At 37.0% G+C, this 26,854-nt stretch overlaps 6 protein-coding genes across 6 annotated transcripts; 2 read left to right on the top strand and 4 right to left on the bottom strand.

Moving 5' to 3' along the window:
- Positions 1-2,704: 2,704 nt before the first annotated feature.
- Positions 2,705-6,682, bottom strand: EAF01_012044 (uncharacterized protein). The gene is made up of 7 exons (XM_038920302.1): positions 6,441-6,682; positions 6,168-6,374; positions 5,966-6,113; positions 5,580-5,908; positions 4,546-5,526; positions 3,938-4,485; positions 2,705-3,891 (listed from the first exon to the last, which is right to left on the bottom strand). The coding sequence occupies exons 1-7, from the start codon at positions 6,553-6,555 to the stop codon at positions 3,013-3,015; spliced, it is 3,207 nt and encodes a 1,068-aa protein (XP_038764207.1). The 5' UTR covers positions 6,556-6,682; the 3' UTR covers positions 2,705-3,012.
- A 3,968-nt stretch (positions 6,683-10,650) lies between these two features.
- EAF01_012043 (uncharacterized protein) lies at positions 10,651-12,065 on the bottom strand (the record flags this gene model as incomplete). Its single annotated transcript, XM_038920301.1, has 3 exons — positions 10,651-11,689; positions 11,747-11,845; positions 11,914-12,065. The coding sequence occupies 3 exons, from the start codon at positions 12,063-12,065 to the stop codon at positions 10,651-10,653; spliced, it is 1,290 nt and encodes a 429-aa protein (XP_038764206.1).
- A 2,357-nt stretch (positions 12,066-14,422) lies between these two features.
- On the bottom strand, positions 14,423-16,292 carry EAF01_012042 (uncharacterized protein; the record flags this gene model as incomplete). The annotated part of the gene is made up of 3 exons (XM_038920300.1): positions 14,423-15,411; positions 15,460-15,863; positions 15,910-16,292. The coding sequence occupies 3 exons, from the start codon at positions 16,290-16,292 to the stop codon at positions 14,423-14,425; spliced, it is 1,776 nt and encodes a 591-aa protein (XP_038764205.1).
- A 230-nt stretch (positions 16,293-16,522) lies between these two features.
- Positions 16,523-18,107, top strand: EAF01_012041 (uncharacterized protein; the record flags this gene model as incomplete). Its single annotated transcript, XM_038920299.1, has 2 exons — positions 16,523-16,550; positions 16,666-18,107. 2 exons carry the CDS (start codon positions 16,523-16,525, stop codon positions 17,496-17,498), a joined length of 861 nt encoding a protein of 286 aa, XP_038764204.1. The 3' UTR covers positions 17,499-18,107.
- A 169-nt stretch (positions 18,108-18,276) lies between these two features.
- Positions 18,277-18,918, top strand: EAF01_012040 (uncharacterized protein; the record flags this gene model as incomplete). The annotated part of the gene is made up of 2 exons (XM_038920298.1): positions 18,277-18,505; positions 18,560-18,918. The coding sequence occupies 2 exons, from the start codon at positions 18,277-18,279 to the stop codon at positions 18,916-18,918; spliced, it is 588 nt and encodes a 195-aa protein (XP_038764203.1).
- A 218-nt stretch (positions 18,919-19,136) lies between these two features.
- EAF01_012039 (uncharacterized protein) lies at positions 19,137-19,818 on the bottom strand (the record flags this gene model as incomplete). Its single annotated transcript, XM_038920297.1, has 4 exons — positions 19,137-19,330; positions 19,387-19,449; positions 19,520-19,579; positions 19,637-19,818. 4 exons carry the CDS (start codon positions 19,816-19,818, stop codon positions 19,201-19,203), a joined length of 435 nt encoding a protein of 144 aa, XP_038764202.1. The 3' UTR covers positions 19,137-19,200.
- Between the last annotated feature and the right edge of the window lie 7,036 nt (positions 19,819-26,854).

The raw sequence follows: 26,854 nt of genomic DNA, 5'->3' as shown, positions 1-26,854 counted from the left end.
TTGATATAAATACTTTTATTATATATATTAAAGAGTGGGTGAAATAAGAGATATATATAAAGATCAATTAAATCTTTATATAAATATAAATTGTAATTAGGAATGGAATTAATAATATTTTTTTTTTGTTTTTATTTTATAGTTTTTTTTTCTTTTTTTAAAAAGTTTTTAATAAACAATTTAATTTCAAATTAGAAAAATATAAAGAAAATTTAAGAATTGTATAATAATAAAAGGAATGTATGAATTAATTGATAATAAATAGTTCTTTAATAAAATTAGAATTAAGTAAAAGAGAGTGTTTATGAGTATTAGGGATTTTTGAATTAATTGATGAAGGAGGAGTAGGATTTTGATTGAAAGAAGTGTAAGGAGAAGGTAGAGGTTGATATTATTCATTAATAATATAAGGATATGGATAATTGGATTATATATATCGAATCCTATAATCTTTTTATTTATAATTCTTATAATTATTGTTAAAATATTCCTATATATAATAATAATCTAGAAAGAATATAAAATTATAATAATAATATTTTTTATAAGAATTTTTAATAAGAATTCTACAACTTTGTATTAACAAGTCATTTATGTATAATATTTATATTGTACGAATTTGTGCAGGTGTAATTTGATTATATATATATGAAATAGGATTATCTGGTATTACTAAAAGAGCGAGTTGAAGATTATTATGATAATATAGTACAAGAACTTGCCTATTAATGAGGAGAACAGGATTTTGATTTGAACTCGCCACCGCATTTGCTGTATTATATAATTAAAAGGTTTTATTTATACGAAAATATTAGTATATTACATATAATATAAAACTAATAATAAATAGAAGAATAATTGATAATATAAATTACTTATATTTTAATAAAAACTAATATATATTTCGAACGATTAATTAAATTTGAATTTTTTATAATTTCAAAAGAATTAATACAATTCTAAATCTAAATATATTGTCCAATATAGCTAAAGAATATATATATAATAGGATGATTTAGATTTTAATAATTTTAATAATTTTCTAATATAATATTTAATTAATTTAAAACAAAGTTTATTATACTTGTTTGATTTATTATAGGAAATAAGGATTGAATTAAATGATAAGGTGACTACTTGTTACGAGTTTCAAACATTAATCTGATTTATACGAATTCTATGTATATGAAAAAGAAAGTTAAGTTTATATTAAAATACATGATTAACAATATGATATTATATATTACACTTTATTTTATATATATATGAAGTGTATAAATGAGGGTAGTATATATATATAGATATAATAATTTCCTTTTTATACGAAAAGGATAAACAGAAATAAACAACCTTTTTAATCATACATATTATATATACACACCTTACCAAGTCTACCTAATAATTCTTAAAGGAAAAAGAAGTTTATCTTATAATATAGTTCTTTTTAAATTAAAATTATGAAATATATTTATATTAATATTTTATATTTATTTTCAAAATATGTTATCTAATATATTTTAAATTATGAATTTTAAAAATATTTATAAATATATAAAATAATTTCAATTGATTTGTAAAAATATTAAATTTTTAAATTAAACTTTATTTAATTGATTAATAAATTCGCTTTTATAAAATCGAAATTTATATATATACTTATATATATTCCTAATTTATTATATAAATATTTATAAGAATATTTATTAAATACTTAGAATTAATTATATATCAATATCTAATATAATACTTTAAAAATAATATAATATTTGGGGTTTTTAAAGTAAATAATAAAATAAAGTTTTTTTTTATAATTAAAGCTTATTTTATATTTTTTAATAAAATTATTAAAAATATAAAGAAAACTAAAGATTATTTTTAATTTAGAAAAAGTAATAGAAATTAATATATTAAAAATTGATAATAAAAGCTTTAAAATTTATTATTATATCAATAAAAAATATATTTTCTTATTCCTTATTTTATTTTATAAAAATAATTAAAAAATTCTCTTGATTTATTATTATATTTAATCTAATTCTTTTTATATATATAATCAATTACTAATATTATTAAAAATTATTTTGAAAAATTAATAAAGAATAAATGATTTTATAAAAATAAATTAAAGAAAAAGTAAATAAATATATAAATCTTTAAAATCATTATATAATTTAAAAGAATAAAACATAATCTTATTATTATATTAATAAGCTTTTCATATTATATTGATATTAAATCTTATATTAAATCTTACATTAAATCTTTTTTTTTAAAATACTTTAAATAATTTATATGTATAAATTAATAAAATATTAATAAATATTATATAGAAAATACTATATAAGTTAAAAAAAAATAACATATTGATTTTCATTAACTTTTAATAATTCAAAGAATATAAATTTTAATAAATTTTAATAAATTATATAAATATTTTAAATTTAATATATTAAAGTTTAGTAAAAAGAAAAAAAAATTATTAATTATAATAAAATTAAATATTATTTCATTATATTGATTATATAATTTAACATTATTAACTTTCTTTAAATTAAATAAAAGATTTTTAATTAAAAAATAAATTAATTTAATTATTTGTTTATAAGTTATTAAATATATTTATTTATTATAAGATTAAATATATTAAGGTAATTATATAAGCTTTATATAATTAATAAAAAGTAAGGTCTATTATTAAAATAAGTATTATAATTCAATAATATTATTATAGCTATTATATTATTCGAAAAATTGAAGATATATTATATATAGTTTTTATAATAATATGCGATGAAATCGAGTTCTATATGTTACAAATATTTTTTCCAAGTTTTCTATGGCCACACCATACAAATTTTAGAATTTTTTTTTGCTTCAAGCAGAAATCTATTTTTGGGGTTTTGGCCATATCGACCAAATCGGCCTCGGTATATTGGAGTTGGCGCATAGAGGTCGGTTATCGAATTTATTCAAACAACTTTTTACTTCTTTAGAACAAACTTCCAACACATCTCACCAAGTGAAAACATCACTCGCATACCTATCATTCTTGATGCCCTGGAACCAATCCTCGACCTCCTCATCTGTCTTAGTCTTTCCGAGTAAATCAGCAGCCTCCGCGTAAATCTTCTTAGTCATGACCGAGACACCTTCTCCAACCATACTCGAACCACAGACATACAACTTTGCACCACTATCGAAAACCTTCTTTAGCTCTTCTCTTTCTTCCCAAAGTCTATCCTGAACATGACGACATCCTTTGCTCAACTCTGGAGCCTTTGAGAACGCGTAGTAGAGTTTTACTACACCATCCGCCTCCCATTTCTTCAATTCATCAGAGAATAGAGCATCTTTATCGGGATGTCCACAGCCAATGAATAAGTACGCAGGGGCTAATTTTCGTCCAGCGGCTATTTGTAAGGCTCGCTCTTGTACAAAACCGCGGAAAGGTGCTAATCCACTTCCAGCGCAAATGTAAATTACTGCAGTATTTTCTAAGTCAGTAGGAGGATGGAAAGACCCACGACTTGGTTTGACAGAAACATGTACACGGTCTCCTTCTTCAACAGAAGAAAGATAATTTGATGCCACTCCCAAATGGCGTTTTGATTCACCAGCTTTCGAGACTGTATCAAGAACAGACCAAGTCAAGGTTGCAACACTGGGGTCCTCAAGTGGTGATGAGGAGATTGAGTATTGGCGAATCCTCATGGGCGGAAGCATGGCTAAGAAATCTCCCAGGGATAGTGCAGCGGACGGGTACTCTTCGAGTATATCGAGTGGCGAACGTCGTTTGAGTAAAATCTCCTTGTCAAAGCCTTCCGTGGCTAGATATTCGATCTTTTCTCTCACTTCTGGCTCAGGTGTACTTGAGGCTATTTTTGCGACGTTCTAAAAATGTTAGCATTTGACATTGCCGAAGACTGAGACATAATACCTTTCGAGTTGCGACTTGACTGAGTTCGACGTAAGCCCCAAGAACGTCCCATACGGATATTGGGTGTCCAGTTGGTAAAGTAGTATTAGGACTAGCTTTGATATGTAATATAGCATCCCAAGGAAGTCCGTATTGTTTCAAAACTCGTCGAATATTCTTGGAATTGTTCATTGGAAGAACTGCCAGGTAGTCACCAGCACGATATGTCATTTCAGTTGGAATTTTGAGTGATATATGACGTTTCTCTGGTTCCCCAGGTGCTGTTAAAACCTTGTTGCTGAGAACAATTGACTCACGGACGTCTTGTCGAAGTCTTGAAGAGCGGGAGGTAGAATCGATTTCGATTTCCAAACCTACTTCTTCCCCACGATCCACGCTGCTGGTTAATTTGGTCCAGAGATGATTGTCTTGCCATTCATCGAACGCCTCAAAGATGTCTCCAGCAGCAACATCGCCTAATCCAGTATCACCGATTCTAGTAGCGCCGTTTTTCTCAAATTCGCTGTCGAGTAATTTGGGTACCCGGTGGAAAGTCGACACCCAATCATCTGCAACACTCGTTAATCATCATTTTAATCATTCCAATTCTACGCGATAGGAACACTTACGATTTCCGCATCCATACACAGCATATTTGACGCCCTTAAGACGGTCACTACCTCGTAAATTCTCCAACCACTCAACAAAATGAGAGGCATTATCGGGAGGTTGCCCTTCATAACTAGAAGATATCAAAATCACTGGCTGATCCTTGGGGATCTTGTCGACAGCAGCGTCTAGGGGATCGACTTGAGCCTCGTAGCCACGTCCGCTGGCTTCTCTTGCAAGACTTCGAGCAAGAGCTTCACATGTTCCGGAGTTTGAGCCATAGAAGATAGAAATTGTTTGTTTTGGTTTTCCAGAATTGCTTAAGACCTTGGTAAGTTTTTGGTCTCTTTCTGACAAAAGTTCCTTTGAAACGTCAACATGTAACATCTTTTCGAGGTGAATGGAGTCAATGCCATCCCGCAAACTGGCGTGCATGAAAAATCCGTTTGGCTTGAGCGTCAAAGTTTGTTTGATGAGGAGGTTGTAAGTTGGATCATCCATCCTGAAATTGAGGTTTTGAAAGAGCATAGCGACAGTGAGAATTGACTCTTGCCAAGCGAAAGGTCGTCCGATGCACGCTCTCATACCATTGCCGAAAGGTTTCCAGGCGTTGGGTGGTAAATTTTTGAAAGGCTCGTCAAGCATTCGTTCAGGTTTGAACGAGGAGGCATCATCACCGTAGACAGTAGGGTCACGGTGAGCAGTAGGAATAAGAATAAAAATAGGTTGCCCTGGCTTAACTTCGTATTTACCGCCAATGATGATAGGCGACTCGTTTGCATCAGGGGAAGGAGTGACCGTGAAAGCGGGTGCTGTGGGATTCAATCTCAGTGTCTCTCGGAGACAAGCTTCAATATATGGGAGCTTTGACATGTGATCAATCGTTACGGGTCCTTTGCCGACGACTTCATCGACTTCACGCTGAACTGCCTGGTATGCTGAAGGATTTTTCAATAAATAATAGAAGAGGAATGAGAGCATGCCACTCGTTGTTTCGTGACCTGAAAACCTTGTTAGAAACTCAGATGAGTGAAGTGTTGGAAACCAAAAATACCGGCGATGAGAAAGGTAATCATATTGTTCAAAATGTTCGAATCTGGTAGACCTTTGCCAGTTCTTGGATCTCTGCCGTTAATCATAACATTCAGCAGATCATGTTTATCCTTTGGATTTGCTCTTCTCTCAGCCAAAAGTTCTTTAGCAACACTGTGAAGCAAGTTGATATTAGCATCGTATTTGGCTTGTGCCGAACGCATGAAATAATTGGCTATCGCAGGTCTTTGACCTCTAACACCAGACTCGAGAAGGAACCCAGTCATGGCATCGACGAAAGGATGCATTTCTTCGCGGTAGAAACTATTGAAACGGGTTCCCATTGCACATCTGATTTGTCAGTCAATTTAAACTTCCATGGAATCGTCAAGACAAGTAGATACTAACAAGGCAATTGAGTCAAGCGTCAATCTCGTAAAGCCATCGGCGACATCAATCTTATCTTTTGACCCAAACCTAGCCCATTTCATCACTAATTGTGAAGATATATCATGCATTTCGTCAAACATAGATCGAATGGATAGGGGACCAAATGCTTTGTAAAGTTATTAACTACTCGTAATAATTTGTTGGGATTGTTGGTACACACCTGGCATCAGAACTCGATGAGCCAACTCCCAGTTTTCTTCTCCATGCTTTGCAGTGAAGAGACCATCCCCAACACCATTGCGAACCTGCTCTAAACCTCCAGATACTGTCTTTGTAAACCTCTTCTCGTCGCAGACCTCATTGAGGAGAGCTTGTGTGGATATGAATAATGTTTCGATACCGCCGAGATTAAGTTTGTAGATAGGACCTGTTGACAAGAAAACATATGGTCAGCGACGATAATCAAACCTATAGGAAACGTCCTCATTCCTACCATATATTTCTGCCAAACGCTCAAAACTAGCAATTGAGTTGACCGGGTCAACTTCTGATATGTTCCCTAAGAAAGGAAGACCGGGAGGTCCAGGTATCTCTTCCAACTTGGCCATGTTGAATCCTGCGATTCAGATGATGGGAATGTATTGAAAGAAAAGTTCACATGAGAAGTGAAAGCAATGATGTTTGATGTAGGCACTGCCTCTTCCATATATATATATATATACACGTTGAACGATCACGGCACACGGAAACTAGACTGCGTCATTTGATAGGGAGGACTAGAAACAAAAACCACAACGCATCTCACATTGTGCGGTATAACGGATCTATACATCTTGATAGGGGAGCGAGTGAAAAGGCGATGCTAAAGAAGCTAAGCTGAATCAAGTACTATTCAATTGCTCCTCATAAGATAAAACGACTTGAAACTCTTTCTTCTTATCATACTCTAAAGCCTTACTATAGGTCTTTGATTATTAAAATAAAAACATCTTCATTCTGTGTTATATGAATGTAAATTGTAATTTATTAGTGTTTGGATTTTCTGTGGTTCTCTATTAGGTTAAGCTCAAGTAACGTGTCGCCATTTCAATCGCTCCCCTTGATAGAATATTGCTAGTATGACAGCAGATATTGTAATTGGGTCTTGTATAACTATTGTACAGATTTTTGTTGAATCGGAGAGTCGGTAGTTGTTGAATATATATGATGGGGCTCAAAAGTTTTTGAGTTCGTAGTGCATTACACCTAGTATTTTATGTCAAGGTTAAGGGTTTATTAGAAGATGATGTAACGTTTTGATTTAAGTCGGGTAGCTCATTTTCAGAATATATCTAAAATGATCTGGATTATGTATATATATGAATTTTCAATAGATTATAGTTTATATGAATAAAGATATTAATAGGTCAAAAAAGCGATTTTCAGTGTGAAAGGGTGGTTCAAAACAGGCGTGGTCAGAAAATGAGGGGTTCAACTTAATCTATGAAGTTATTGATGTCGTTGCGGGCACGGACCACGTTTCCCGGCCGTAATCAGCGGTCTAGGGGACCCAATAGTAGCTAGATGAATTAAAGTATTGCACTACGATCGGGACGATCAACGTTCACACAATTCAATTATATAAGCTATAAGCATTAAAAAAGAGGAAGAAAAATTCAGACTTCTTCCATGAGTCCGGCTGGGGAGATCGGCAATATGCTAGGCCAAATGAAGTTAAGTAAAATCTCAGTTTATATGGTAGGTTTCAGCAGGTAAATATATCGTTCGGTGCTTCCGATAAAGATATTTATCTGTGGAGCATCTTGTTTTTGTGCGGAGGTCGATCGGTCCTTGGAGATAGACCGAGTTCGATATCTGATAATAAGTGTTGGGTTGAGTGGGACACGGAAGACGAAGTACCTAATAAATGTAGAGTCTAATGTCAAGTGTATTCAATCTTGGGAGCTAGCTACTTTATTACAGGGAATGGTAAGCCTCTTATAGGCTTTACCAAGACTAGCCCTGGAGCTCCTCTGATGTAGGCTATGAATAACTTATCAAGGTCATTCATTCAACCTTTGTTCACACAATAGCTTTAAGTTCATTAGCGTGCGGATAGCTTCCCGTCGGTCGAGCGTTGAACCGCCTCTATGAAGTCATTGATTGGTGAAATTATTTTGGCTTGAGATTCCCGTCTCACCATGAGATGCCAAGCCACACACGAGCCACACAGTAGAAGCTCCCGAGGTCTATAGCGATCGCGATTACGCGATAGCTAGCTTAGCATAACTTTTATGCATTTATTGCGCGGCAAAGGAGGAAGACATTAAATGTGACTGGACTCGACCTTACAACCGAGGCATATTGGTTTTAATCCCTGTATCGGTTTTATCCTTCAACCACTTTCCATTTACATCCGATGTTCCCATTAAATCCGAAGTGTTTTAGAGTCTTTACATCCATTGCACATCCACTTCAGGCTGGATTCTATATTACAGAGGTGTTGCAACTACCCTATATGACCCTAATTTCCTATACGGTACCTAGGTAGCTAATCAAGTTTGGTAACACACAACCTTACTCATAAGTGCTCGTTTGCTTTACCGTTTTTGCTAAAGATGATAGGATGGTTCATATTACTGGTCTCTTTCCTTGAAGTTCCTAGGTGTAATCACTTAGAACACAACAAGGCACTCGTATCGTGATTCTGATTATCTGTGAAAGGTCAAGAGCAAGACTGGCTTGGTGTAATATTCAGTCATGCGACAAATATTGAAGCCGAATGAAGTAGGTTTCAGCAGAAATCCTATTTCCTCACTTCGCCGATGACATATGAGCAGAATGTAAAACACATGAAAAATGCAATTTGATGTGCAATTTTAGCACACCCTACCTTTCTTGATCTTACTGTTGGCGCAGACTCTCTTCCTTGAACGAGTTATTGAAAGCCAAGCCGTCAGCACCGGTTAACAGCCAAGGGGTCTCACGGTATACTTGGTTATTCATTGTCACTTCCCCCTAAATATCTTCCGTGTCAATTCACACTGTAAGTCCTTGCTTGCCTCGACCGGATCTTCGTCTATTTCATCTTCAATAATTCAAGTCCCTTCAATCCCCTGGGGCCTCAGGAGTCCGGTGTTCAGCGTCCCCGCCTCTCCTACCAGGCTTAGCATTCATGGCGCAAACGGTACACTAGAATGATTAATAGTATTTTTCTTCTGATTTGCCCAATTTACTTCCACAGTAAAGCTACCCTGACCAATGCCATCCAAACAAACCACCAGCCCAATTGTATTGTAGAATATCTTCTGCAAGTCATTAACTAGCAAGGCCTTCCAGATCCGAGAAGATTTTGGATGTAACGTCTGCTCCCTTGGAAGATCTCCCAGCTCCCATTAGCACGGCCTGTCAATAACAATGTGGGTTGAGTCTTCTAAAGTTCTAAAGCGAAAGCAATTATAGGGTTGATTGTATAATAGAATGTTCACAGCAACAAACAGCTGCATATTATTTGCTGTCTGGTTTGAGAGAGTAATAGGATTTCCGCTCCGGGGTACCAAAAGTGTGACGCAAAAACAGCATGACTGATTAATAGCATAAAGATGAATCATTGTTGCGTTCTAGATTTTTGTTTCGTTACAGAACCAGCAAAAGACATCAGTGATTTCCAAAGCACAATCACCATGTGTATTTTTCATTAGCTTTGTTATAGAGGTCTTTACAGTGCATGCATCTTAATCACTAATATTAATCGGGTCTTTGACTTCTGCAGGCCCAATCATTCTCGGAAAGCTTCGTGTCTTATATACCTCTGGTGTATCATAGCCAGGTATCATACTATAGAGTCCGTATTTATTTAATTTTCAGTATATCAGGATATTTTCCATCAGTGACACCAAGTCCGACACAATTTCACAGTACATTCTTGGTATAAATCCACCCACATTATAAATAGTGTTCAAACGAGAGTACGAAGACTAGAATCGTACTGAGAGTTGGACACTACATGGCAATTAATGTGGAGATTTACTCAATAGACTTTACACTAGTCGGGATGAAATTGAAGAAGCTATTTAATTAGTCAGTCTTCGAAATCGAAGATTATCAGTGAAAATTGTTCAAGAAACGAGATTGTGAATGTATATTCGCTTATTGAGACATGAGAGGTTGAAATACATGCATCACAAAATGATGAGCGAAGGTGGTACCATTGATTGCAGCTGGATTTAACAGTTAAAAAGGGGGGTGATACACGACATGGCGTTAAGCGATCAATAATATTCATTTGTGTAGTTGGTCTGTGGAATCAAATTTCACACAATGCATTTCTCAGGTAATCATAATCAGGCAGCTGCTTAAACCCAATATTCACGGTGGGTGGGTTGGGGCCATTGTTGTCTATGGCTATTTGTGGCTTGGTCTGGCTCAGATTGAAGAGCGAAGTAGAGCACGAGATCTGAAAATTGAGAGCACTCTTTAAGTCGTAAATATAGTAACCTAAACCCTAGTCTATTTACTCGTAGCATGATCAAGTATCCTCTTGGAAACGACAACAATTGAAAAAACCCCAACTATACTTCAGATGATGTCAAAAGTCCTAGCCCTCGTGTACGATGAAAATAAAGCAACGCCGTATTTACTCCAGATGATATCAACATTCCTAGGTATCTCTCCTTCCTTGCCTCTAGCCGGATCCACTATATCAATCCCCATTCATCGCAAAATTACACACCAGGCATGCCAGCTGCCAAGTTCGCATATGCACTCGCATTGTAGGTCAACAGATTCTGAGTCTGGTCCAATGAGGGGAAGGTTCCTGCTGTGGTTGAAATGAGACTCTTGCTATCATTCCTATCCCCACTGGACTCCCAAAACATTGCACCTCCAAGTCCACTACTGATGATGTATTCCGTCTTAGTTTGGATTGCCTTGACGTTATCATAACTAACAAGCTCTCTTGTGGAATTATCGTAGCTGTAGGTTCCTACTACATTAGGAGAGTAGTATTCAGTCGCACCAGCTCTGGGCAAATCTTTGTAATCCCAAACTCCGGCCTCCCACGACCCGGAACCAATACCATTAAATTTAAATCCCATCCCAGTGGTACTTTCGAATGCTCTTCCATACAGCGGCAATCCCATAATTATCTTAGATACGCTAACACCCTTGGCGATATAATCCGTAATCGCTCTTTGCGTCGAGTATGGAGTGCTTGAATTATTGTCCACGCTCGGATTTAAGTTCGCCATGTGGCCTGTGACATTATCCCAGGATCCAGCATAATCATACGCCATTAAGTGCCAGGAATCAAGATATTTATCCATATCTGCCAAATGGAGAATATTGTATTTCTCTGGACCAGCAGGACTTGCAACAGTAATAAGGAAATGGTAACCAGGAGCATGCTGCGCAGCATATGCATCGAGAGCCGAGCGAACAGCTTGCAGAAGTAGAACGAAGTTGCTAGCTTCGAGGTCATTGGCGGGGTACTCCCAGTCAATATCAATACCATCAAATCCAAGGTCTTGGACGAATTGCACGGCGGTTGCGGCAAATTTTGTACGAGTTGCATTTGTACTAGCGGCAGCAGCGAAATTTGTAGAGTATGTCCAGCCACCAATACTCAAAAGGGTTTTCATTTGACGGTTCTCTTTCTTAAGTAAATAAAGTTGCTTGACACACCCATAAACATTGTTTCCCACATCATTCCAAGAGTCAGTAGGATAATGTTTTTGAAGGTCGGAATATGTGTCGGAGAGGTAGCTGAATATATATTAGAGTAATCCCTATAGCATCGATCATAGAGAAAGTTTGACATACACTGTACCATCCGTTTGAAGGTTAGCAAATGCGTAGAGGACGTGAGTCAGCTTAGTAGCCGGTAACTGTTGAGGTTGATAGTTTCGTCCATAGATTGCCCTGTAGCAAACAAATTAGAGTTCATGCTTGACATTATCCAGGAATGGATTCCATATGGAAAGACATACCAATTGACAAAGTAAGCTGCATTGTGATATCCTCCAGTATACCCTACCGCACTGACTGACTCGTCATTTTTAGCTGGAATTGCTGCGGAAGATACAAAGATATCTAGATTTGTCAAAAGCAGTAAAAAGTACTGCACGAATGTATGAATCATGTTTGGCTAGATGAAGGAGTAGAAACACGAGGGTCAATACAATAGTGAAAAAGTGTTGACTTGCACCCTGTAAGTTGACAACCACTGAGCCCAAAAAATGATAGTAAAGAGAAGTAAAGAAGATGAGGTAGGTGAAGAGATAGATGCTTTGTTCCTTCTTAAGCAAATCCCCCCTTTAATAGTTATACAGACAGTATTGACCAATTTTATATAACGTTACCTGTTGGGATAGGGATTATGTGACTACGCTAGCGTTGACGCTAGCGTCTTCCGACACTACAGTAATACGTTTCGTGGCCCTAGCTTTTAGAACCTCAAGCAGTATAAACAACAGTGTGAATCATAGTACTATATTGACTTCACCATCCCCATGGTGATACCAACATTACCACTTGATATCAACGGATGACTGGATAACAATGAAGCATGAGAAGATTATCACCACTCACCTCAAAATGACACAAACGACTTCCCGATTGGTACAGTTTACACATCGCAGCTTGCACGAAGCCATGACAAGAACAAAAGCTTTCCAAATTGAGCAGCTACTTGAGATAAAATGAATGACTGAAACCTTCAGAACAGATGTGGAGGTCATATGTAACCGCATTTCTTGTTGTTGTCACTCGTTGGCCATGAACTTTACTAACCGCCTACCATCAGGAACGACATCGGCCTTATTTCATACATCCAGTAAATTCTGACATGGATGATGGGAAGTATAGCAGATAAAGAAATGTAAGGAAGGAAGGTTGTAGTAGCGGCATGCCCCGAATTCTAAAAATGTTCAGTTGATCTTCAGATGAGGATTTCATGATAGCTTAGCCTACCAAATGCGGCGAGTTAGATAGGGAATGATCTTCAATTGTGTTGTTTGTATATATCTGTGCTCATTTATCCATCGAGTTTGTGCCATCTGTGGATGATGTACCGATATTGTAGTAACGTTACAATAAGGTCTCCTGAACATAGAGAGCATGAAACTACACAGTTATTGCGATAAGGGAATATGTTTATTTACCCGGCACGCGGATAGAATGCAAGGGGAACTTACTAACGGATTGGTGAACAAAGTTCTTGGCATCAAGATTGCCGATGGCAACTACACATGACCTTGACTATAAAGGCAGTTTTCTTCCGAAGAATGATGCCGATGAAAGGGTTTAATGTACTCTGCAATAAAAGGTTGATAGAGAACTTGAGTAAGCTTCCCAATATTTAGACGCGATGCAACAGAGGAGATATTTTACGTGAGATCAACATCTTTTGATAAGATACATTCGCTTGATAGATCGAGTACGCTTTGTTCTTGGAAGACTCAATCCATTCATATTGAATGCTGCTCAGTTTTGAGCCGAATAGTCGATCTTCTTGTGTTTAAATCTTGCTCGCAAATTTTGCGTAACAGGCATCAGGCATTGCAGTTCTACTCTTGACGCACACAGCAAGAATGATGGTAAAAATCATCGAGAGCTTGACAAAGTACAGCTTTTGCCCCCATAAGTTTACAAGGTGGAACAAGTTGTGAAAAATATGAGCCTAGATCGTGAATAGACACGTCTAGTTGAGAGGAAGGGCCAGCGACTTCGTTGACGGTAAATGCTGTATGATCTAGACCATCACGATCACGACACAAAACTGGATAAGTCAAATGTGTATCACGTACCTAGTGTGAACTTAGCGTAACGTAGAATTCATTTTTGTCGATTCAAAAGATTAACATTGCGCTTTCGTGCTGGGCTGGAGCATTGTGCTCGTCAAGGGAAGCTGGGAAAGTTTGGGTGAAGAATTGATCACAAGATAAGAGGGAGGCTATTAGTCGAGGTCGTGCATGATGGATGTAGTCTTAGCACAACGTATCGACACCGATGTGTTTGGAAAGCTTTGGTCCACTGGTGGTCGGAGATTAATATTAAACCTTACCTTACCCTACCTCAAGCCTGCTTGCGTCCCTGTGTTTGCAGGAGGTACGTGCCAGAACAGTCCTAGTCAGCCACATGGCACGTGTCGTTTTTGAACTTGGTCTTGAAGCGTGAGAGGATACCGCGTCCGTGACCAGAGCAGTGGCTAGGAGACATGAATCAAATTCAAGTCCATATGGTGTGGTCAAAGTAAGATTAATAAGTGGCGAGAACCCCAAAAATTAAGTACAATTGGGGATGAAAAGACCTGCATCCCAATAAGTGTTGGCTTTGACGAAAGAAAGTCTTGACATGGCGAAGAATCTTGGGGGGAAGAGTAATGGCCCACTAAATACAGTTGTGAATTCTTCAGACTCAAGATATTTATCCTTTGCAGTGTTTTTCTCCAAAACAATCAATTAATTTTTATACATGTTTTGTGGTGGGTATCATGTCCTATTCTTCCTTGCCAAACTTCGCTTTTCCTGTTATCCGAGCCAGTATCTTTTGCACAACCATTAAAACACGCATCCTAGCAGCCTTGATGTCCCAATTTTCAGCTTCATCGGCAGCAACGAATCTTCTGACTAGAAGATTGAAAACACTTCCAAATGCCAAGGCCATTACAGTACTGGTAAGAATAATGACATTGTAAGGCATGCTGAAATCCGGGGTTGGAAGTGGAAGCAACAGACTCGTAGTTCGAATGCTAACATTTCCAATGGTGATAACGGCTGGAGCGACATCAAACCCACGATTAGCGTCAGGAGGATACTCTGTATATCGAAGGATGGCCTTTTCAAAGTCATAGGTCAAAATAACTGTAGAATCCGCTGGAATGCGCATCCGCACTTCTAATTGAGTCCCTCTTTTGCGATCTAGGGCTGGACGATAGAACATCTCTTGTATGACATCTCCGTACAAGCCGTTAGTATCGGCCTTTAAAGTATGGAGATAAACCTTCATAAACCAAGGGAGCGACTCCATATATACAAAATCAACTGCATCTGTTGGCGAAGGATTTGTAAGTATGGCCTGTACACCACCTCGTTCCTGACCATATCCAATAAATGAGCGTTCGGCATATAGTAGGGGTTGCGCCAATGGGGCTCTCTCGTGTATATCTTGTCGAGGTAATACCATCTCAAAGTCGCTATCTTGTTGTATTCGAAAACATCGGCTGTATCCAGAGGGGTCTTTGTGCTCAACTGCTCCTCCAGAGGTGAAGACATTGCGGGCATGAGGAACATTTATGCAAACGGAGTCTTCAATATTATCGGCTAATGGACAAGAACCCTTCATCGAATGACCAAAAATTTGTGATAAACTCCAATCCTCCTCTTCAGCGGCATTATCTAGAGGGAAGCAAGTATCGTCGGCATGGTATGTTTTGGATGTATCGCATTTCAAATCTTCAAATGGTACGGGCCGTGGAATTGGATTATCTGGATTTAATTTAGCACGTTGATCATATAGGGTAGCGATTTACGAACCTCTCGGGCGCCTGGATCTTTGAATATCTAATACCATATCAATAGTTTGTGTAATCTGAAGCTGGCAGTCACTTGAAACGCTTGTGCATATAGGTTGCACATCAATCGACATGCTCTGCCATGAAGCATCAAATAGCTTATGTCCATCGAGTAAGCTCGAAATACCAGCCTTGCCTTTACAGGGCAGGAGTTTTAAGAAAGGCGTCAGATTTTCTGTGCAGACAACTTCTCGAGGCAGAGTTCCATGCAGTAAGTGTAGGTTCGCTAATGTGGAATTTGAGTGATCGTTAACTGGTTGAAATGATAAGACAGGTCTCGTTGTTCTTGTGGAATCGATAAAGTTAAGAGAAGCACAGAAAAGGCCAGACAATGCATTGGTCAAGGTTAACCAGCGACCATCAGCCCTAAGAAAATGTCAGTTAATTTCTTTTCCAAAAACGTGCATCGTACTCCTCATCAGTGGTTGCTTCTACCCAAGCCCAAAGCTCTACACCTGTTCCGCCTTCCCTTGTGCCTCCCCATGGCCTTGCACCCCAGTTTTCAGCATCCCATCTACCAAGGCTAAACCTCAAATGTAATTCTCGTGTATTGGCATACTGAAGAATTTGCCCCAATGATCTTGGAAAATAGCGAAAATTCTGTTGTTCGAATGATTCGAGGCTTGTGTTGCTTTGGAAGTTGAATGAAGCTAGTAGCGATGAAGGATGAAGGGGTCGTAGAAGAAGTTGCTCGTGATAATCTGAGGATGCGATTACTCCTGTAAATAATAAACTAAATATAAGGAAGAAAACGTGATAAAGTTTATCCATTGGATTCATGGCATTCAAAGCCATGTTGTCAAGAAGCTCTTTCATTGAGTTGTGAAGGGTCATTGCATAGGTAGGCACATGCACCAGTGGGACTCTTTGAATTGGAGCAAGTACTTCGTAGTTCGAATGTGCAGCCTTATCACGGCGTGTTCCGTTTTGCCCGCCGCTCCGAGCCTTGCCTTGTCTTGTCTCTACCTTTTTCTATCGATCTCCAAAAGTTAAACCATAACAAATACATTCCTATACCTCGAAACATGGCCGCAGAACAGAGAAAGCTCCTTGGTAAGTCAAAATCCCCATCTCATCTCTTCAAATGCTCGCGCTCCTTTGAATAAAATTTCAATTCGTCTTTTAACATCGAGATTTCATCATTTTACTAATGCAACCCTCTTGACAGAGCAGCTTATGGGCGCTGGAGCATCTTCTCGTGCAGCACAGCTTTCAATTACAGATCCAAAGATTTGCCGTTCTTTCCTAGTCGGCACTTGTCCCCACGACCTTTTCACAAATACGAAACAAGACTTAGGACCATGTCCAAAGATCCATTCAGAGCCATTAAAGACGGAGTTCGAAACTGCAGCACCTCCTCAAAAACAGAAATGGGGTTTTGAATACGATTACATGCGCGACTTACAGAAATACATTGATGAATGTAATAGAAGGATAGATGTCGCGCAGCGACGCTTGGAGAAAACACCTGATGAAATTCGACAAACAAACGCCCTTCTCAAACAAATATCTGATCTATCTAAATCAATCGAGTCGGGTCTGTTAGAAATTCAGATTCTAGGAGAGCAAGCGGAGGTATCGCGCGCTTATGAAGAGTTCTTCCGTATAAGACAGGCTATGCAGACAAAGGCCGAGAAAGAAAAGGAGCTGAAGGCATTATCAGATACCAGCGGACCTTCAGGACATCAAAAATTACAAGTTTGTGATGTCTGCGGAGCTTATTTGAGTCGGCTGGATAACGATCGAAGATTGGCGGACCATTTTTACGGGAAAATGCACCTAGGTTATGCGCAAATGAGGAAGACGTACGACGCATTTCCGAAGGAGATGAAGAGATCAAGACCTAGTGCTGATGACATGGATCATAATTCGGCGCCGAGAGGGTACGATGGAGGTTATGGTGATGGCGGATACGGCGGCAGAGGGGGTGGATATGGAGGACGCGGTGGTGGAAGAGGTGGTTTTAGAGGCAGGGGAAGAGGATTCAGAGGTGGATGGTAATAAGAAAATATCGAGGCGTTCACGGGCTTATCCTCACGGCGTTTTGGGTCGGCGGATATCAATGTACAACCATTCATAATCAATGGGGGTTGTTTCTGGGCTTTTCCTAACCTACGAGTCAACCTACCAGTACCTAGCTACTCGAGATACTTCTTCGGCTCATATACAGATGCGCAATTAAGAACCTTGTTTTTTCACTTCAACAACAAGAAATCCAACCCAATCATATGACCTCCACATAAGAAATGTCATATCGAGAGTTCCCGTGAGAATTGCTGGCTAGCTCGTTCATTGAAGATGGAACTGTGGTGGCTTTTGCTAGTGCAAAGTGCTTCCTATCTTCCCTGCTACATATCCACATGATGTTCTAGATCTCGTTTGCGAACTATGAATGTCCTCTACGTGTGGCTGTCGCTTGGTTTTGGGTATCTTTCATGGAGATCCATGGATTGATTTGTCGCCGTTCCCATGGAATCTTAATTGACGAATTCACTTAATACCCTGTATCCCTGGATGGCAAAACAGGATTTCCCACACTGGATCAAAAGGCGACCAGGATATCACAACCTACGTCATTAATTCCTTGGGCTTTATGAATTCCTCGTTATATCTTGAACCATATTTCGAATTAGTTTTAATAGTTTTCGCCATCAAAAAACACATTGTCACCCTCTGTTGTTGTTACCTCTATCAAATCGTACCACAGTTCCAACACTTCTACGCCACGCAAGACCTCAAATCACACGAACCACACCTGCTTCCATCTCAACATAATATCATGGAGTCCTTTAAGATTGTGACAGGTATTGCTCCTCCTGAGCATACGGATGAACAGAAGAAACAGTTTTACGACAGTCTTTCCGAGGATCAAAGACAAAAGCAAACGTATACGGAATGGGTAAAGGAGGCATACAACGATCAATATGAGAAGTGGATGCCATGGATTGAAGACCAGTATTTGAAATGGTTCGGAAGAGGAGACAACAAGGCATCATATGCGACAAAGGGTTGGTCGGCCTAGACTTTTATGATATGAGGCCTCTAGCTAATGATCATCGCAGACACCCTCAACAAGACCAAAGTCACTGGCGTATCACAAATCGACCAAATACAAGACGATGTCCACAATCTTGTCGGCAATCAACTTGGAGAGAATGGTTTGCTAGCTCCAATTGGAAACTTGGCTGGGAAAGAGGGCATAAACAGGTTGGAGCGAAATGGAAAAGATGAAGATGGTTCCTACGGCGGTCCCACGTCAGACATTAGCGATCCAATCATCAATAACGCAAAGGGTGCTGGACAGGGAATTTTGGGTGGCGCACAGAGTGCTGGCTCTGGCTTAGCAAGCGGTGCGAAGAGTGCAGGTGGATATGTTGGAGGAATGTTTGGGGGTGGGCAAAAGGAAGAGCCAAAGCCATAATAAGGGGAAGGAGATTATGACTTCCTCTTATTCGATGATTCTTCAAAGGTTCATTTATATATTATTCAAAAGGAGCTGAATCGCACCCCGTTCGGGTGTCAGGCCCTTGTATTGTGAAGTGTGATGGAATCACGAGGCTGCGGAATTTGTATAAAGGCCGAGCAACCTGTTGGAGAATAATGGATTTATTGACATGATACCAAATTTGAATTCATTACCTTTTTCGTAGCGAACCATCACCCCTTTCCAAGTTCATCTTGTACAGTTTACATGATGTGCTCATCAAGCACAGACAGGTTTCGTAGTAGGTACAACAGCAGAGTTGCTGGGGTTTGTTTGACTACATCCATCAACTCCGCCAAGAAGATAGTCATCTTCGGCCGCAGTATATGCCGAACCACAATTAGCGTCACTGTGTATCGTTTAGTAAGTTGTTGATAAAGCATAAGAATACATGATAGATCATACCTTGCACCACCTGAGGCATTATTGAAGTAAGAGCATATATCATGGTTCCAGCAGTCTTGTGTGCTACAAGTTTTTCTCGTTAGCAATGACAAGTCACTCAAAAGTACTACGTTGAATTCAGCTTTCAACTTACTAGTAATTGCCAAGGGCACTTCCGGTGCAACCTGCTCCACATCTTCCATTGCAGCTGTACCTTTTCAGGATAGTCAGCATGCTTTATATGAACAGTTTTGGGGACAAAAACACTTACTCTCCAGCGTTGACTGTGTTGGTTCCAAAGTTGCTTCCAACTGTTCCAGTCCACGTACAAGTCTGCCCAGCTGAATTGGTCCATGTGGCTTTGGCTGCCACCCCAACCTTGACGCAAGTAACGGATGCTTCAGCAAGTGTAATTAGAAATAGAGTGATAAGGGAAGTGAGTGAGGTACGCATTTTGAGGGTAGTTGAAAGCTCAAATGAGTCGTTTGGAAGGATATTGGAAGAGAGTTGTTGAGTACTAAATGACAACCAATACTGGTCAGCCTCTGCTTTATGTAATTTTCCATGGTTCAAGCATTTGTAGTTTTATTTACTAATTTAAACAGAATGTCACTTTCTGAAGATATTGACCACTTATCCAGAGATCGGCAAATATAGTGAATAAGTTCGGGCTCCGGGTCAAACTTTTTGAAATAAGTCACAATGCCGAACAAAAAAGACCATTTGCCAATCGGAGGGTCGAGTACATTGGCATGTCGAATTTGCCGTTGTCAATGACGTGCTTCTAATGTGGGGTGCACCCCAAGAGACACCTTGGCGGATCGCGATTTATAAGGACAAATTTGTTTAACATTCTACCATAAGTGGAACAAAAATCGGATTTATTAGGGGTCTTCAGTTAATAATACATGAAGATTGAAGTTCAAGAGTAGGATGTAATCGCTAGATTACACTGAGGAAATTGAGTGCGGGGGTTAGCGAAGTGACATGGATCTCTCGTCCAACCGCAACTTCATCAAGTCGTACGTATCGCATATCTATTCCTTTAACCCTTGTTTATATAAGTCAAGAAAGGATTGAAGATTTGTAGGTGCATAAAATTCGAGCACGTGAATTGTATCTAGATCAAATACGTATAACGTCTCAGATCTTTATAAAACAAATTTGATGCATGTAAAGCTACAGCATCATTTCAACTAGTTCCAAGAATCTTCCTTGCAACTCATTTTCGACATTTTCAGATCTCCAAGTTTGTAGTCGTTCTGACGAAAATTTACCGGATTCCAAGAGTTGAGAGGATTCCATGAGATCAATCCGATATCCCACAGTTTGAGATAATGGTTTCATTCTATTGGTATCACCATGGGGATGGTGAAGTCAATATAATACTATGGTTTATATTATTATTATATTGCTTGAGGTTTTTAAAAGCTAAAACTATAAAATATATTGTTATAATATCAAAAGATGTTAATATTATTGCTAATATAGTCACATAATCCTTATCCTAATATTAACAACTTTTTAAAATCGCTAAATTATATCCTTCTAATTAATACCTCTTTTGTTTATATAACTACCTATCCTTCTAATCTTTTTCAACTTATTTTATAACCTTAATCTTTATAATAATATTATTAATTAGATTTTTTAGGGTTTAATACAATTTGAATTTAATTATTATATCTATAAGGTTAGAATCTTTATTAATCTATTTGATTTTTATAATTTTTTGTTTTCTTATATATCTTTTGGATTGTTATTATATTAATTATTAATCTCTTTTAATTAGTAATTCTGAGTTTTGTAAAACAATTGTAAAGTGATTTGAAATCGATATATATAAATAATAGGATCTTATAGTTCAAGAAGGTTTTATTAATTATACCTTTAATTGCTATGTTAATATTAAAGTTTAAAACTATAATATAGAGTTCTAATATTAATATACTTTTAATAACTTTTTTATACTTAATGATTAATTAATGAATAATATTAGCTTTATTATACTTATTTATTAAAACAATAATATATTTAATCTGAAAGGATAAATCTTTATTGTTAATAAAGGATATATTAATAAATATAATTAATTTTAAAGAATTTATATTGAATAAAACAAATTATAGTTTTTTCTTTAAATTATCAATTTATTATTAAATATGTTTATTAAAAGAATGAATATCTTTTCTTTTAGAATTAACAATTTATACAGTATAAAATAGGTTAAAATCTACCTTTAATTAATATATTATTATAATATATACTTTCTAAGTATATTATATAATATATTAATTCTTTATTATTATAGATTTTCTTAGTTTTTTATATATTCCTTATATATTAGATAATTCTGATTTAACTAAGTATAAATTTTCATATTAATTCTTTTAATTGAAATAAATTATATTATTATTTTATTAAGTAATTAATTTATTATTAAACTTGAATGGTATATCTAATATAAATATTTCATACTTTTTTATTATAAATTTAATATTATAGAATTCTTTTTATTTTCAATTTGTAAATTTGTTATTAATAATAATAAATATATTATTTGTTTATAATCTTATAATATTAAATATTATATCATTCTTAATTATATATAGGAAATATAGATTATAAATTGATTGTACTATTTTAAGAGTATTAATATAATACTTATAATAAGTATTAAACTAATGATTGCTTGCTTTTAGAATGCTATATAATAGTTATACTACTTATAGAATAAAACCTTTTTAGACATTTATTTTGTTAATAATTGTATATAAAACTTTTAAATTAAATTTAATATTAATTATATATATACTTATATAATATTATAAATACTTGTAATTATCTTATTCTTTAAAAGTATAATCATTATTAATAGTATAATTTATTAGCTAATATATTATATTATAAATAACTATATTAAAACAATATCTTTTTCTTAATCCTTTTATACTTATATTACTAATTAAGATTTTAAGAATATCTTATTAATTTCTTTATTCTTTATTTCATTAATAAATTATAAGTTATATATTCTTATATTTTTAAATATATTTATAATCTTTACAAATTGAAAAACACCGCTTTTCATTAAATTATTAATTTTATTTTATTTTAATTTAATAAAATTTATTAATATTAAATTATTAATCGATATTATAAAATAGTTTATATACTCAATATTATTAAATTCATTATTATCTAAAAGATAAAGTATTAGATTTAATACTTATTTCTTAGATTTAATATAATTAATGTTTTTCTTTATAAAGAAGGTTGTTAATATAGAAATTATAATTTAAAAGTTGATAATCATAAGGACTAAGGGTTTTTAAACAAATTTAAAAAAGTTTCCTTTTTGTTTCTGCTTTATATAATAGTTAATGAAATGATTAATTTAACTTTATTGGTTTTCAATAAAACTATTCTTCTTTTCTTTTATAATATATTTTATATTATTTATACTAATTGTATTTCTTATATAGCCTTAATAGATTACTTAGATTATATTAGTTTAATAAGTTCTTCATAAGGTTAATTTTGAGATTGATTCTTTTCTTCTATATATAATATAATTTGAATAATATGAAATTTTGTTGAGCTATTTATTAGTTGTATAATATATATCTTATTTTTTATTCCTAATAAATAGTATAAACCTGTTCAATCTTTATGTTCTCTTTATATTCAAATCTTTAAGTTAGTAAGCAGGTTGTATAATATTATTATAAATGATTTGTTATATTAATTCAATATATTTAATATCTATTTTATTATTTGTAATTTATTGATTTTATTTATTATTTTCTTAAATACAATCTGTTATTATAAGATTATAAATATTAATAAGTTAAGATTGGTTATTCGCAAATATATTCTAAATATTCTAAATATTGAAATTAATTTGTTTGGTTTGTTACGACGGCATCCAACATACCGCGTCACATGACATAAATTACACGTGATGGAGCGTCAAGGAGCTTCAGCGCTCCTGGAGCGCGTTGCGATCCTTAACGATCCAACATATAGGAGAGGTCCTAGGGACCAGGAGAGAGAACGAAGGTCTATATAAGGGAATGGGTTTCATTACAATGTAGAGCTTCGTGCTCAAGAACAATCATTAGTTTCATTACTATAGTTACGAGAATTGCAACCAGTTACAACCTTATTGAATTCCTACTTGAAGTCTAGTCTAAACCACCTCGAGAGATCTCTAGACACTTCCACGTGACCCTAGAGGCAGCTCCCGTAACACTTTGAGCACCATTTCTGCTTCAAGTACCAATTCAATACCAACCGCCAGTATGGCAGCCAACAGTTCTTCCAGAAGCCAACAGGCTCCAGCAAGCAACTTCGATGATGTCGAAATGACTGATGCTCCCAAGGAGATCACCATCAACGAAACACTCAAGATTGCCTTACCAGACAAATACCAAGGAAGTCGACAGGAACTCGACACCTTCCTATTACAACTTGAAATCTATTTTAGATTCAACCAAGACAAGTTCACCGAAAAGGAATCTAAGAGTATTTGGGCCGTGTCATACCTCAGAGGCGAGGCAGGCAAATGGATTCAGCCATACCTGCGCGACTATTTCGAGCATGACGACAGGGAACGCATGCAACCCACAAGAACCATCTTCGACAGTTTCGAAGGATTTAAGACAGAGATTCGTAGAATCTTCGGAAATTCCAACGAGCTAGAGGTAGCGGAAGATAAGATCTTCAACCTCAAGCAAACAGGATCAGCATTAAAGTATGCTACGGAATTCCGAAGATATGCAGGAACAACCAAGTGGGATGAAACCGCCATTATGAGCCACTACCGTAGAGGACTCAAGCCAGAAGTCAAACTGGAGTTAGAAAGATCTGCCGAGAGTGTAGACTTGAACGACCTAATCCAGGACTCCATCGAATCAGATGATCGTCTTTACCGATATCGACAAAGTCAAAGATCATACAAACCCCAGGGAAATCAAAAGCAAGAGCGTTACCGCAAGAATGAGGGAAGACCACGTTACAATCCACAGAGATATGGAGACCCTATGGAACTCGACGCTACGCACCACAAAGGTGGGAATGATGATCCGGAAAAGAAACGAAGACGAGAAAACAACTTATGCTTTGAATGTGGAAAAGCAGGGCACCGGGCAGCGGATTGCCGAAGTAAGAAGACAGGAGGAAAGAAAGGCAACTTCAAACCCAAGTTCGGCAAAGGCCAACTTAACGCTACCTTTGTATCCCAGGAACATCCAGCTAAGACCGAAGAAACTGAGACCTTCACCAGTGAAGAATTCCGGAAATTATTGGACGAGTTACCGCGAAAACAAGAGGGTATGAATGCAGTAGACTTGTGGGAACAGGAGTACTACCGAACCCCATCACCATCGGTAACGGAAGAATGTATTAAGGAAGAGATACCAGCAGATCACGCGATGATGAGCTGGACTGCTTGCTATGATGAATTCTGCGGAATCCATCGATCAGATAAAGAAGCAACCGGATGGTTCCCCAAGAAAAGAAAGACAAGAAACCAACAATCCAACGAAACAGACAAAAAACAAGTTACCCAGCAATTGAATGCTACAGGACAAGCAGGACAGATATACTGCAAGGTCAAAATAAACGGACAATACAGCAAGCCATGATAGATTCAGGGGCTACAGGAAACTTTATTGCACCAGAAGCTGCAAAGTACTTGGGAGTTCCACTCCAGAAGAAACAAAAACCCTACCAATTGCAGTTAGTTGACGGACAACTAGCAGGATCTGACGGGAACGTTTCACAGGAGACACGACCAGTACAAATGAACATAACCAACATTCAGAGGTTATACAGCTTGATGTTGTGCCATTGGGGCCAACAACAAATCATCCTAGGAATGCCATGGTTGAAGGCACACAATCCTAGGATAGATTGGTCACAAGAGACAGTGACCTTTGATCAGTGCAAATGCGGTCAAGGAGACACGCTAGAGGCGTCCGCGAGACGTAACACGCGCCAAGGGGAGTTGAACGCGAACAACTTCGGTGACGTAGGACACCCAGTCCAGGGTCCTCCATTAAGAGCGAAGGACAGTACAACCCCCCTCTACAAATGCAGAAGCCAACGACACGGCATGAAATCGCAATCAAGGCAAAGGAGCCTATGATACCCGAACAGTACAAAAAATATAAACATGTTTTTAGAGAACCAGGGATCCATGAGGCTTTACCAGAACACAAGCCATGGGATCATGAAATAATATTGGAGGAAGGCAAGATGCCTGTGCACATACCCCAATTTATTCAATGTCAGCCGATGAGCTAAGGACGCTCAAAGAATATATCGACGACAATTTGGGCCAAGGGATGGATCAGAGAATCCACGTCCCAAGTGGCAAGTCCAACTATGTGGGTACCCAAGAAAGATGGTACTAAGAGACTAGTTGTGGACTACAGAAAGCCTCAACACGCTTACCAAAGAAAGATCGATATCCACTTCCATTAGCTACGGAATTAAGAGATCGATTAGGCGGAGCAACAATATTTACCAAGATGGACCTACGAAACGGGTACCACTTGATTAGAATGAAGGAAGGCGAAGAATGGAAGACCGCTTTTAAGACAAGATACGGGCTATACGAATATCAAGTTATGCCCTTCGGGCTAACTAACGCACCAGCTACTTTCATGAGACTTATGAACATGTACTGTCGCAATATTTGGACACCTGTTGTATATGCTACTTGGACGACATCCTAGTATATTCAAACAACGAGGTCCAACACATCAAAGATGTCAGCAACATTCTTGAAAGTTTAGCCAAAGCCGATTTGCTATGTAAACCAAGCAAATGTGAATTCCACGTTACGGAAACAGAGTTCCTAGGATTCACCGTATCAAGCCAAGGGCTCAAGATGAGCAAGGATAAGGTCAAGGCAGTGCTTGAATGGAAGCAGCCAAACACATTAAGAAGTACAGTCCTTCTTAGGATTTGTCAACTTCTACCGAAGATTTATCAAGGGTTATTCAGGGATTACTACACCCTTAACCACATTAACCAGAAAAGATCAAGGAAGCTTCGAATGGACCGCCAAGGCGCAGGAGTCTTCGAAACGCTCAAACAGCAGTGGCCGAGGAACCAATACTGTTGACATTCGACCCTGAGAAACAAATCATAGTGGAGACGGACTCCTCGGATTTCGCTATAGGGGCAGTTTTGAGCCAACCAGGTCAAATGAGAAATAGCAACCAATCGCATTCTACTCTCGAAACTATCACCAGCCGAATTGAACTACGAAATATATGACAAAGAATTACTGGCGATAGTCGATGCATTTAGAGAATGGCGAGTTTATTTGGAAGGTCAAAATACACAGTACAGGTGTATACAGATCACAAGAACTTGGTTTACTTCACCACAACGAAGCAGTTAAACAGACGACAGGTCAGATGGTCGGAGACCATGGCCAATTACAATTTAAGATTTCATATGTCAAGGATCAGAA

Source organism: Botrytis porri (assembly GCF_014898465.1).
Source record: "Botrytis porri strain MUCL 3234 chromosome Unknown BPOR_030, whole genome shotgun sequence".
In the NCBI taxonomy this organism is placed as follows: Eukaryota; Fungi; Ascomycota; class Leotiomycetes; order Helotiales; family Sclerotiniaceae; genus Botrytis; species Botrytis porri.
The sequence above is the reverse complement of the archived record's forward strand: the minus strand, read 5'-3'. Positions and strand labels throughout refer to the sequence as shown.

Coding starts and splice junctions, on each gene's coding strand:
- EAF01_012044 (XM_038920302.1), bottom strand. CDS start 6,555: ATGGCCAAGTTGGAAGAGATACCTGGACCTCCCGGTCTTCCTTTCTTA. Junction 6,114..6,167: donor TCATCGAGTTCTGATGCCAG/GTGTGTACCAAC, acceptor AACTTTACAAAG/CATTTGGTCCCCTATCCATT. Junction 3,892..3,937: donor GTCAAGTCGCAACTCGAAAG/GTATTATGTCTC, acceptor TAACATTTTTAG/AACGTCGCAAAAATAGCCTC.